This window comes from Chaetodon trifascialis, chromosome 9, assembly GCF_039877785.1.
Source record: "Chaetodon trifascialis isolate fChaTrf1 chromosome 9, fChaTrf1.hap1, whole genome shotgun sequence".
NCBI classification, from domain to species: Eukaryota; Metazoa; Chordata; class Actinopteri; order Chaetodontiformes; family Chaetodontidae; genus Chaetodon; species Chaetodon trifascialis.
In genome coordinates, this window is record NC_092064.1 from 29,045,809 (window position 1) to 29,058,284 (window position 12,476).

Genomic DNA, 12,476 nt, shown 5'->3' on the forward strand with positions numbered 1-12,476 from the left:
TCTCCTCACGCTCGCCTCCTCATGCTTGTCTCCTCACGCTTGTCTCCTCACGCTCGCCTCCTCTCTCTCGTCTCCTCACGCTTGTCTCCTCTCTCTCGCCTCCTCACGCTTGTCTCCTCTCTCTCGCCTCCTCACGCTTGTCTCCTCTCTCTCGTCTCCTCTCTCTCGCCTCCTCACGCTTGTCTCCTCACGCTCGCCTCCTCTCTCTCGCCTCCTCACGCTCGTCCTTTATCAAATAATCTTGTGTTTGTGGGATTGGCTACAGGCTAGCTGTGATGTCATAGAGCCTGCAGGTAAATGCAGGTGTTAAATTTGGACTGAAGGTGAGCTCAGGGAAACAGGTGAAAAACAGACTGAAGCAGACGTTAAACTTTATTTATAACGTGTTTCATTAACAGTCACAGAGCAAACAGAGGAGCAGAGGAGGTGAATGGCTCTATGGGACAGGTGGAGGTGGAGGAGTGTCCCACCACCTGTCGACAACTCTAGTCTGCTGAGACACTCCTGCTTCCACACACACACACACACACACACACACACACACACACACACACACACACACTCACACTCTATCCACCTACCTGACAGGTGTGCAGCAGCTGTAACTCGACACCTGCCGCCTGTTAAAACAGGCAAACACACTGAGAAGTGGCTGCACCTGCCCCACCACTCACCTCACTTCCTGTCACACACACACACACACACACACACACACGCACACGCTAACAGTAACCGCTTCAACTGACACCAGCATGTTATCGCTGCAGATGATCAGCAAGAGATTGAGTGTAAATGATAATTAAAAAAAAGTTTCACCGTGTAGAAAAAACATCAGTGTGGTCACTAAACACACACACGCACGCACACACACAGCCAACAGAACATTTATCAAGCTCACACAGAGCAGCAGTCAAAAGCAGCGCTGTAGAGTTTAATGGAGGGAACAATAAAGGAGGCCACTGAAGTGGTTTCAAGGTCACCGCGTCGGCCAGTCAGATCCCTGCAGGAGCGTGCGAGATCAAATGAAAACCTTAATATTGTCTGCCGTGCACCAACCAGCAGCCTTTTCATCATAACCTCAATGTTCTGCTCGACTTTCTGCGTGATTTGAAGCTCCTCACTAACGCTGACTCGGTGTTTTTCGTCTGTTTCAGCTGTCGACGGGTTGGAGGTTTAAGAAGCGTCCGGGCATCGACTACCTGTTCCAGCAGCTCGCCCCGCTCTACGAGATTGTCATCTTCACCGCAGAGACCGGCATGGTGAGGCGTGGGCGCACACACACACGCGCTCACACACACACGCGCTCACACACACACACGCTCACACAGTGTGTTTTCTCTAAACACGCCCTCAGAGGTTTCTGTGCAGCTGATTGGAGGTGACGGTTTGTTTCGCGTTGCTTCAGGAGCAGAAGCTGCTTAAAGGAAACACTTTGAGTCGTTTTAATAACACAGAGCTGAGGACAAAGCTGGTCTCAGGCCAGCTGTTGGAGGACTGATTCTGTCCTCTGTTAGCTTAGCTTAGCATGAAGACTGGAAGCTGCTCAGAGGAAACAAATGGCCTCTAAAACTCACTGATTAACACATAAAATCCAGAGTTTTATTCGTGCTGGCGTCGTGTGGCGAGCTGTTTGTCACACACACGAGGCGGTCTTTGTCTCCTTGTTGTCGTTGTTGTTGTTTACACATGCTCAGGCCTTTCAGATGCTAACAGAGCCGTCAGTCGGCTCTCTGCTCTGTTTGTGTGTGAAGTGTGTCGACTTGTTTACGGTCATCTGAAAGCCAGCAAAACACACACACACACACACACACACACACACACACACACACACACACGCAGCCAAACCTGAGTTACTTATTTTTTAGGGCTGCAGTTAGACATTAACAGTCAATCACAGGTTATTCCCTCCATTAACGCCTTCATCTGGTGTCCATAAAACGTTAAACGTGCTGCAATATCAGAGAGATGTTTCCAGAGCTGAAGGTGACGTCTGCACAGGCTGAACAGATCCATCAGAGGTCATCAGAGGTCATCGAAGTGACGCTAAAACTTTACAGCGATGATGATGTGTTCTGTGTGTGTGTGTGTGTGTGTGTGTGTGTGTGTGTGTCTCCAGACGGCGTATCCTCTGATTGACAGCATCGACCCTCAGGGTTTCGTCATGTATCGTCTCTTCAGAGATGCTACACACTACATGGAGGGGCATCATGTGAAGGTATGGTGTGTGTGTGTGCGCGTGCGTGCGCGCGTGTGCGTGTGGATGTGTGTTTGACCTCATGACTCAGAGACCGCCGTCGTCTTCCTCCTTCCTCTCTGACATGAAGGAGGATCTCGTCTCGTTCAGCTGTTAGAAACACTCCGGCCTCGGCGGCGTCTCAGTCTGACCTCAGGTGAAACAGGTGAGCAGCTTCAGGTGAACGCAGGTGAACACGCAGATCGTTAGAGGAGAGGAGAGAAAACCTCAAACACCTGAACGCCGTTCTATCAGGCTGCCGCCTTCTGCTGCTGCTGCCATTGATCCTCCTCCTCCTCCTCCTCCTCCTCCTCCTCCTCCTCCTCCTCCTCCTCCTCCTCCTCCTCACAATAGCCCCCCTTCCCTCTCAGGCCTCATTAACCTTCTGCCTCCTTCCCTCTCTCCCCTCTTCCTCTTCTCTCACCTCCCGTTCACCCTCCTTCACCCCCACCTCCCTTCTTTTCCTCCTCTCCTCTCTCATTTCCTTTGCTCCACTTCTTTTACTCCCCCCTCTCTCTCCACCCCCCCTTTCTTCCTCCCCCTCCTCCTCTTCCTTCTGTCTCCCTCCAACTGTCGCCTCTGCGTTGCTGACCAACAGTCTGGAGGTGGCGCAGAGCTGTTTAACCTACTTCCCATGAAGACGGCTCGGTGAGCCTCGTCTCTGACGCCGGTGCCGACCTGCAGGCAGCAGATGCTCAGAGAGAGTTCTTAATGCTCGGCGTGCTGACGGAGAGTCAGCAGCTGCATCTGTTAAAGGGAAAGTTTCCCTCGAATTAAAGATGTTGTTGTTGTGGAGGCCTGATGCTCGTTTTCTGCCGCCTGTCGTCCGGCGAGCTTCAGGTTTGTTCGGTCGTTTACAAACGATGGCGCTCTCGTCGTTTGACGCTCGTCGTGCTGCGGGTGCACCCAATCAGCAGAAGTAACCGTGCAAACAGCTGATGGATGCGGCAGAGCCACGTTACCCACAATGCAACCAGCAGCTTGCCGCGTCGCTCGCGTTCCTTCGGTGGAACGGCGAGGCGACGGCGCGGTGCAGCGCCCGGACGGAGTTCAAGAGTTTAAGGCAGCTTTTTATTGTGACTCGAAGAGGCCGCGCGACCCCTCGGCTTCCTGATTCGTTCACTCAAGTCGCGTTAACTCCTCGCCAACCGCGGCGTCGACCGTCTCACCGACCTGACCGACGAGCAGCTATTGTTCGCTGGCCCGCATCCGAGCGTCGGCTCAGGCCTGAAGTGGATCAGACGTCTTATTGTCTGTTCAACAGTTGGATTAACTGTCCGGCCTCAGACTTCTGTCCTGCTGTCCGTGTCTCTGTCTGTGTCCCCGTCTCTGTCCCCACCACAACACAAACACGAGCAGCGTTTACAGCCGAGCATTCAGCTAGCAGAGAAATGTCAACAGGATGTAAACATGTGACCTGTTCAGCAGGTGAAACGCTACCTTTGATGTTTAGAATCGTCTGATTGGCCGATGCTTATTTCGGACTGAAGCGTTCATCTTTGTTGTTTATTTTTTCACGCTTTGAGCCGCAGTGAAGCGCCGTCACGTCTCCGCTGGCCGTTGACGCCGTGGCACCCACAGGTGACTCCTGCCAATAACCTTTCATTGACGCGGCGAGTGTGTGGGAGTTACCCAGCATCCAAAAACACAAAGATCCACAAACATCCAGACGCGCTACGGTAGCCTGGATGTGTCAGCAGACAGGACGTGGCCGCTCTGACTCAAGTGACGAGCCGCTGACCTTTAACCCGCAGTCCTCTCGCTCTGGTCCGGTCCGGCTGCTGGAGTTTATGTAGAGTGAACGGCAGGAACGGGACCGTTTGACCACATGTTGGAGGGTGAGGCATCATGGCGGGACGACGACCAGCGCAGAGCATCCAGTGCAGGCGGGACGCCATTGACCAATAGAATGACAGGAGGAAACTGGAGCAGGACCAGGACCAGGACCAGGACCTGGACCAGGACCTGGACCAGGACCTGGACCTGTGTGACAGCAAGTCTGCAAAAATAAAAATAAATAACTGCACAACTGTGTGTACAGACACAGCTCTACACACACGCACACACGCACACACGCACACACAGGACAGATGCCTTGTATTCATTGGTTGTGTGGAGGACGGACGTGTCTGCTGGGGTTTGGGGGGGTTGATAGAGACAAGGAGCAGCGTCCCCGTCCATCTGTCTCACACACACTCTGACAATCACCAGCTGGAGCCACCAGAGAAAGTGTGTGTGTGTGTGTGTGTGTGTGTGTGTGTGTGTGTGTGTGTGTGTGTGTGTGTGTGTGTGTGTGTGTGTTTGAATATTAAGGATCATTAAGATGATAATAAAGTTGTTTATTTGATCAGGCTTAAGAAGGTCAGAGGGTCCTGCGGGGGGTGGGGGGGTGAAGTAAACCCACGTTAATCTCTGCGTCTCTGTCTTAGAGCTCCGAGTGTCTCTCTAACATCCGTCCCGTCTCTGGTCTGTCAGGACGTGTCGTGTCTGAACCGGGACAGCAGTAAGGTGATCGTGGTGGACTGTAAGCGGGAGGCGTTCAGCCTGCAGCCCTTCAACGGGATGGCCCTGAAGAAGTGGGACGGGAACTCAGAGGACAGGACGCTGTACGACCTCGCCAACTTCCTCAAGAGTAAGACGCCATCATCATCAGCTGTGAAAAGTGTAGGTTTTTCTTTGTGGTGAGATGTTTGAACGGTGTCCTGCTGTCTGTCCTCCTGTCTGTCCTCCTGTCAGCCATCGCTCTGAGCGGCGTGGACGACGTCCGCTCCGTGTTGGAGAACTACGCTCTGGAGGACGACCCCATCGAGGCCTTCAAACGCAGGCAGGCTCAGCTGGCACAGGTGGGAGGAGACATCAAACGCGCCCCTTTCTGTTTGTCTGGCTTTCCTTTGATGTGATTGGCTGACGCGTGTGTCTGTCTGTCAGGAGGAGGAGCAGCGTCTGGCCGAGCTCTCCCAGCAGAAGAAACAGGGACTCTCTCTCGGCTCCATCGCTTCACGGTTCTGGCGCTCCAAGCAGCAATGAGCCCCGCCCCCCTCTTACGCTTCCACCAATCGCAGCCCAGCTCTCCATCTGTTGAGGTGAGGGGAGGGGCCAGAGGACAGAGGCGGGAGGGGGGAGGCCTGCGTCCTGTAGCTGAGCATCACGAGCAACCAATCACGTCTCAGCGGACAGGTCTGCTGTGCTGGAACATTGGCCGGCCTCTGCACCAATGAGAGAGGCACTTCCTGTTTTTTTGGAAGCGGTGCATCGGCAGCCCCCTCCCTCGGTCATCTCGGTGTCACCTGATGTGTCTCAAGCTGCTGATTGGTTAAAAAAAACTAGAGGGAGGATCCAGGTCGAGTTGAACTGTTGTTGGTGGTTGGAGGCTGGTCTGAGATCTGCCATCGGCCTCGAGGTCAGCGCCGCCACTCACAGGATCTGACCTGAGATCAGCAGTGCTCTGTGACATCAACATCAATGTGTATTTTATTTTATTTCTGTTCCTCTGTGTGTCGGACGGCTGCTGGAGGTGACGACGCTCACACCCTGAATAATGTTTAGAAGAAAAATAAAAGAATAAATAGATTTAAGGCTTTATTGAATATGTCTGCGTGTTGGCGGGGGGGCATGGGGGGGCAAACGCCACTATAAAGACTGGAATGGCAGCTGAGCTGTGGGGGGAGACAGGAAGTGAAGACTTAGAGCTTCCCGTCCAGTTCCCGCCTTCCTCCTGATCTGTCACTTCCACGTCAGTGTGTGTTATTCAACTTCCTGTCCGCTGCGAGCTCATTGGCTCCCCAGCTGCCGGGTTTTTTAAAAGACTCCATCGTCTCTTCAAACAGCCGCTCGCTGTAGGTTTCATCAGACAAACAGGAGGAAGTAGAACATGTGCTGGCTCTATTTTCAGCGGCGGATGAATCCACGTTTCTTAAATAAGAACATTGAGGAGACAAACGTCCCTTCTCTACGGACGTTATTTAATGTCCACGCATGCTGTGGAGGGACGGTCTGGACGGGGTCAGACTCTGTCCTCTGGCGGCGGCGAGGCTCAGCTGCCGTTGGTCTTCTTGTGCTTGTTGAAGCTTCTGTGACTCGTGTTCGTGTCCACTCACATCCACGTCCTCAATAAAGGAGACAAATCACGTTGTTGTGTCGTTCATTGACGGCCGCCTGTTTCTTTCTCTCCTTCATGTTTTTGTAAATGTGCTGTTGTTCGCCGGCTTGGGCCTTCGCTCAGCGGGATAATGAGCGTTTGGATTGTCTTTCCACTTCTATAAATTACTTTAATTGCTCATTACTTTAATGAGTCACTTTTTCCTTCGCTGTTTACAACCAGTGAATTTTCCCTTTTTAAGCGAGTTTCCACTGACGGCTCTGAGGAACAAGCCAAATATTGTTGAGTCGAAGCGCTCCGATGATGTCCAGCAGATCAGGATAAACGGCGTCCTCGTCTGTCTTCGGTGGAGGACGTGAACTCTGAAGGACATGATGTTGAAGTAACGTCTGTCTGGAGCTCAGGAGGACATCTGGATGTTTGCTTCTCCTCTGAGCTGCAGATGCTCACCACACGCTCTCGCCGTGTTCACGTCGAGGTCGATAACAGGAAGTGGGAGCAGCTGAACCCGACCAAACCTCAGGAATCCTCTGCAGCCCTGGTTTAAAGCCGACTCGCAGCCCGTAAACCTGCCTTCTTTCCTCCTCTCGGTTGGAGGTGTGAGGACCGCCTGAAAGGCCTTGCCAGAAGAGGAAGAGGAGCGGCAGCCTTCACCGCACCTAATATTTTGTTTGATTTTGACATTTTTAAAGTCTAAATTTCTGTATTTCATCATTTTGACTCAAGTGAAAAGAAAAGTATGTTTCTTTATTTAAGCAGATTTTTTTCTTTTGTGTTCAATAATTTAAAGTTCTGATTTAGGAGGTTTAGGGGCGTCTGCGGCTCAGGAGGCAGAGCGGGCGTCCACCCATCAGAAGGTTGCTGGTTCGATCCCCGGCTTCAGTCCACATGCTGAAGGCCTAAATGTCCCCGATGCTGCGCCATCGCTGGTGAATTCATGTGTGCGTCGCTTTGGATGAAAGCGTCTGTGAATGACTGATCGTAAAGTTCAGGTTTTGTCTTCATCTGGACACTAAAGTCAAAGATTTTAACTGTCAAAATTTAGATTTTCTCATTTTCTGTTTCCAAATTTCGACTGACCGTAAAAATATTTGTTAAATTAAACTTATTTCCACTCTTTAATTGTGTTTTTGGCAGCACTGGGCTTCCGTAGTGCTGACAAAAGCAAACATTGAGCTATGGGCTTCTTCCATCGTGAAGCTGAGGACGTTAACGAGGGACACTGCCTTGAATCAGGCTGTTACCTGTCCTGAGGCGGTCAGGTGCAGTGATCAGTGATGAGGACGTGCAGAACGATGGCCAGGCCAAACTTCACACGCCGCTCAGCCAAACTGCTCTGAGCGCCTCGTAAACAGGCCTGGAAACCGCCGAGGCCGCAGGAGGACGGCGGCCCGGGACGGTTTCCAGCTGGGCTCGGATCCTCGGCGAGCTGCGAAGAAGCTTTTAGTGGAGGCGGATTGAACGCTGCTGAAAATGCTGCTCTGACAGATCAGAGGTTTAAGGAGGCCGCGGGCGGATCCTTCTGACTCCAGCGCTGTAAAACTTTAAGTAGCTGCAGTAAAACTCCTGATGGGGATTAACAGGACAAACTTCTTAAACTGGGAGTATTTTGTCTTAATTTCCTTCATCCCATTGAGTTCAGGAGCCGACGCTGAGCTGATGAGGACGATTAATACTGATCAATACTGCATGTCTCATCTGTTACACTGCAGTACTTTATTATATCTGCAGTACTTTAGAATACAAGTATTACTGTGTACTGACACGTCCTCTGAGCTGGTCTCAGGCTGTGTTTGTCTGTGAAGTGACGTCTCTGTCAGATGGAGCAGTGGAGGACAAGCAGCGTCCAGTGTCCTGGACGTCCCTCTCAGTAAAAGTATTCAGTTACTTTCCTCTGCTCTTCCCCTCCCGAAGCTCCACCATGTTAATATGATGTGTGTGTTTAATGCGTGTGCGCAACGGAGACCTGAGCGCGTGCCTTACGTCTGCACGCGGACCTTCGAACAGCCGCGCGAGTGCGTGCGAACGCGCGTGTCTTCGCGCCTTCTCAGTCATGGTAATGTGCTCTGGCAGCAGCGCGTGAAACGACGCGACAAGTGGCGGGAGGAGGGGGGCGGGGCTCACACCTACCTGCAAACTGTCAGGTCAGGGAGGCGGCGCGAGGACCCCCCCCCCCCCCCCCCCCCCCCCCGCAGCGGACAGACGACCACGTGCCAAGATCCCTAATGATGCCCGCGGCTGTGTGTGTGTGTGTGTGTGTGTGTGTGTGTGTGTGTGTGTGTGTGTGTGTGTGTGTGTGTGTGTGTGTGTGTGTGTGTGTGTTAATCACAGCTCTGTTGGCGGTTTGAGAATTAAGCATCATGTAAAATCCAAACTGCTCATTTAATCTGTCAGTTTGTGTTTACAGCCGTTTCCTCAGGGCACAGCAGGAGGAGGAGGAGGAGGAGGAGGAGGAGGAGGAGGAGGAGGAGGAGGAGGAGATCTGCCCTGACGGCAGCCATGTTGGATGGAAACACCTGAACATCAACGTTAGTTTTGTTGAAACTGGCCATTTCGTCCAGCAGGACGTCAGAGGATGTAACTGAAGTACTTTTACTCGAGTACTGAGCCGCTCAAATATTTCTACCACTTTGTACTGCTTGTAGTTCAGTTTCCTCTGAAATGAGCTGTTCTTCATCAGTTCTCCACTTTAACTTTTGGAGAGGCTCAGATTTTAATGCTGATACTTCTGTACTTTTACTTAAATGCAGTTTTCAATGCAGGACTTTTACTTGTAACAGAGTACTGTTACACAGTGGTACTTGTACCTTCACTGAAGTCAAAGGTCTGAGTACTGGGCCGGTGTTTCTGCTGTATTCCCACAGTGAGCAGATATTACTCAGCGTGCGTTTGGGACGTAGAGACAGACTGAAGTGATTTGTTCATTTCTCTGTGTTGTGCTGTGACTCACTCTTCAGCCTGGTTAGAAATCACTTGGTTCATTCGTGACTCATTCACGAGCTTTGTTTGCTTCTCTGCTCTTTAAACGCTCGGATTGTTCCGGAGCTGATTTGTCTCGAAGTCTTTAAAATTCGCATCATTCAGTTCTGCTTCAAAACTCTCCTGCAGCTCGTCAAACATGGCGGCGTGTCTGCGCTTCCACGTCTCATTCTTTGGCCTCCTGTGCGCTGCTGGGAGCGAGCTCTCTCCCAGTGTTCCCACCGGCTCTGCGCTCTGTTACTGGGAGCTGTGGAGGTGTGAACCTGGGAACGCTGAAGTTTACGAGTCAGCCATTTGCCTCCCTGTCAGATGCTAACAGCAGGCTAGCCGAGCCAACAGCCTGCAGGGGCTGAAAAGTAGCACCTTCACCATCATCATCATCATCATCATCATCACCACCACACAGACGCGCGCTCAGTCTCCATCAGTGGAGAATGAGAGTTTGTTTTAGGCCTCTTCATGTTCAGATGGGTCTTAAATCCATATTTGTTCATTCATTTCACAAGAAATGTTAACTCTGAACATGAAGCTTCTGAAATGTTTCAGTGGAAATTAAACAGATTGAAGTCCTCTTCCTCTGCTGCTGGACAGCCAATCATCTTTCACCTTCAGGTGAGGGGGCGGGGTGAAGACGGGCCCTCTGACAGGTAAAAGCTGGTTGGTCAGTTTGTGATGTTTCCGTTTGTTGGGCTGCGGTCTGCGCATGTCCGTGCAGGTGTCAGCTTTGACGCCTCGCGGAGCTCTTAGCGCGCATGTGTGAGGTCAATCTGCTCACACCTCAGCAGACGTTCCCACGGCTGTACCCCCCACCACCCACCATCGACCACCCTCCTCCTCCTCCGCCTTCTCCTCCGACTCCTCGGGCACGCGGCACTCGCCGTGTGTTCTCACACCTCAACAAACGCTCGTGCCGCCTCCACACGGACCATTTGGACACGTGTGGGGGGACAAAAGGTAATACGGATCAAAACACACCATCCCATAATAACAGTGCCTGCATGTAGCCTCAGATAACGGTAATAATCTCGCACCACTAAAACGAGTCACGTGTCATTGTGACATAAAAACTTTTTTCCCGGCAGTTTGACGCTGACGTGCGCGTGACGGAGCGCAGTGACGGTCTGCTCTGTGGAGACGAGCAAAACCTTCGCAGGGGCGCGCGCACCTGCCCATCCGGGGGGCGCGTGGCGTGCTTATCTTTTGTGGAATCTGCCGACCTGAGAGGAGGAGGAGGGGGAGGAGGGGGGACAGCAGATCGATAAGCAGATGGCGCGCGATCGAATATGTGCATATTGTCGGCTGATGGCGGTGACGCTTCCTCGTGTTGAATGCACGCGCCCCCCGTGCTCTCCAGGGAGCGGACGCTGCACGTGCTGAGCAGGTAGCTTCTGCAGAACTACTGTGTCTGTGATTAATGATCATTGTTATCAATCAATGGAGCACAGAGCGCGCACGAGCCGCGTCACTGACAGGCGTTCGTGTTCTGAGGTCCTCCAGACCAGCAGCGGCTCAGACCTCCAGAGACCTCCACAGGCCTCCGGAGAGTCCAGAGACCTCCAGAGACCTCCACAGGCCTCCACAGGTCTCCAGAGGTCCATCGGCTGCTGGTCAGAGAAACCTGTTCCTGATCTTTGTGTCCCTCGAGCCTTCAGCTGTGAGTTCTCCTCAGTGACATCAGAGGGCAGTTTGTCACGAGCACCGTGTTCAGGTTTTATTTCATAGTGTGTTTAATGGACGCACATATGTCACAGCTCGTGACGGATGAACGTCTTTAATTTCCCTCCAATGAGCCTCCAGAGTTGAATGATGTCTGCGCGCAGGTATTCATACGCAGCTGTTACCTGTTGAACGAGGAGACCCCGCGCGCGGAGGCCACTTTCATTCACTGTCTGCGTCACTGTTTACAGTCCGCGTGCGGCTTCAATCATGTTCTTCATCTGTCTCTCTTTTGTCTCGAGCCGCCAGAGTGTACACACACACACACACACACACACACACACACACACACACACACACACACACACACACACACACACACACACACACACACACACACACACACACACGTCTGGGTACAAACACGGTGACAATGGCAGGCTTGTGTGTTGTTTGTGTGTGTGTGTGTGTGTGTGTGTGTGTGTGTGTGTGTGTGTGTGTGTGTGTGTGTGTGTGTGTGTGTGTGTGTGTGTGAAGCGTGCCGTGGGTGCGGTTTGGATGGGGGGGTTAAAGTCAGGGCCAGCGGAGGCACGCGCTGCCCTCATTAAAATGACAATGTAGAGGGCGAGGTGGGTCGCGAGCGCCAAGAGAGAAAAAAAGCAACAGTATGTCAGCGTGCACATCCCCCGACACACGCACGCTCCTGGCTTACCTGTGCCGCAGACTCACCTGTGTCCTCACAGAGACATGCACACACCGATGTGTCACATGACTCCGTGTGACAGCGTCAAAGTATCAGCACCAAATATACTAAAAGTACCAAAAGTAAAAGTACTTCAGTCTAGTACCTGAGTAAATCCAACACCTGAGATCACCTGTGTGAACTGAAGAGGAAGATCAGACTCCTTCCTCCTCCTCCTCCTCACTGAGCTCTCAGTTTGATAAAAATCTTTTTGAATGAGATGAGCTTCATGTTAATGACATCAGAGCAGCTACACACCAGGGGGGGGGGGGGGGTGTCATTATCATACAGCTGGGACCCCACACACACACACACACACACACACACACACACACACACACACACACACACACACACACACACACACTTGAAGACGAGAGGAGACACATATTCAAAGAAGTGTGTGTGTGTGTGTGTGTGTGTGTGTGTGTGTGTGTGTGTGTGTGTGTGTGTGTGTGTGTGTGTGTGTGTGTGTATTACTCAGGTTATGGGGACATGAGTCTGTTGTTGCTACCTGAGCATCAAAGGACAGGTGAGAGCAGCAGGTGACCCCTCACCTGGTTTAAGCTGCACAGTCAGGAGTGTGTGTTAGTGTGTTGTTGATATTGTGTGTTGTTGTGTTGTGTGGTGTATTATCTGTGAATTATCTGTGATTGGGGGGGGGGCAGTAAAAGCAGCGTTTGTCGCTCAGGCCGCCGCTGCTGTCGCCTGACAGTTTGTTCTATTGCTCCGCTGTAATCGCCTCTTCTTCTTCGGTGGTGAAAGCG

At 52.1% G+C, this 12,476-nt stretch overlaps 2 protein-coding genes across 2 annotated transcripts in view; one reads left to right on the forward strand and one right to left on the reverse strand.

Moving 5' to 3' along the window:
* Positions 1-6,362, forward strand: part of timm50 (translocase of inner mitochondrial membrane 50 homolog (S. cerevisiae)) — a 28,838-nt gene extending 22,476 nt beyond the window's left edge. Inside the window, exons 7-11 of the mRNA XM_070970476.1 lie at positions 1,155-1,259; positions 2,117-2,215; positions 4,709-4,865; positions 4,970-5,076; positions 5,162-6,362. Of these exons, the coding sequence (XP_070826577.1) occupies positions 1,155-1,259; positions 2,117-2,215; positions 4,709-4,865; positions 4,970-5,076; positions 5,162-5,260 (567 nt within the window). The 3' untranslated portion in view covers positions 5,261-6,362. The remainder of the gene's footprint in view (positions 1-1,154; positions 1,260-2,116; positions 2,216-4,708; positions 4,866-4,969; positions 5,077-5,161) is intronic.
* capns1b (calpain, small subunit 1 b) overlaps positions 1-12,476 on the reverse strand; it is a 193,456-nt gene that overhangs the window by 150,234 nt on the left and 30,746 nt on the right. The window lies entirely within an intron of this gene.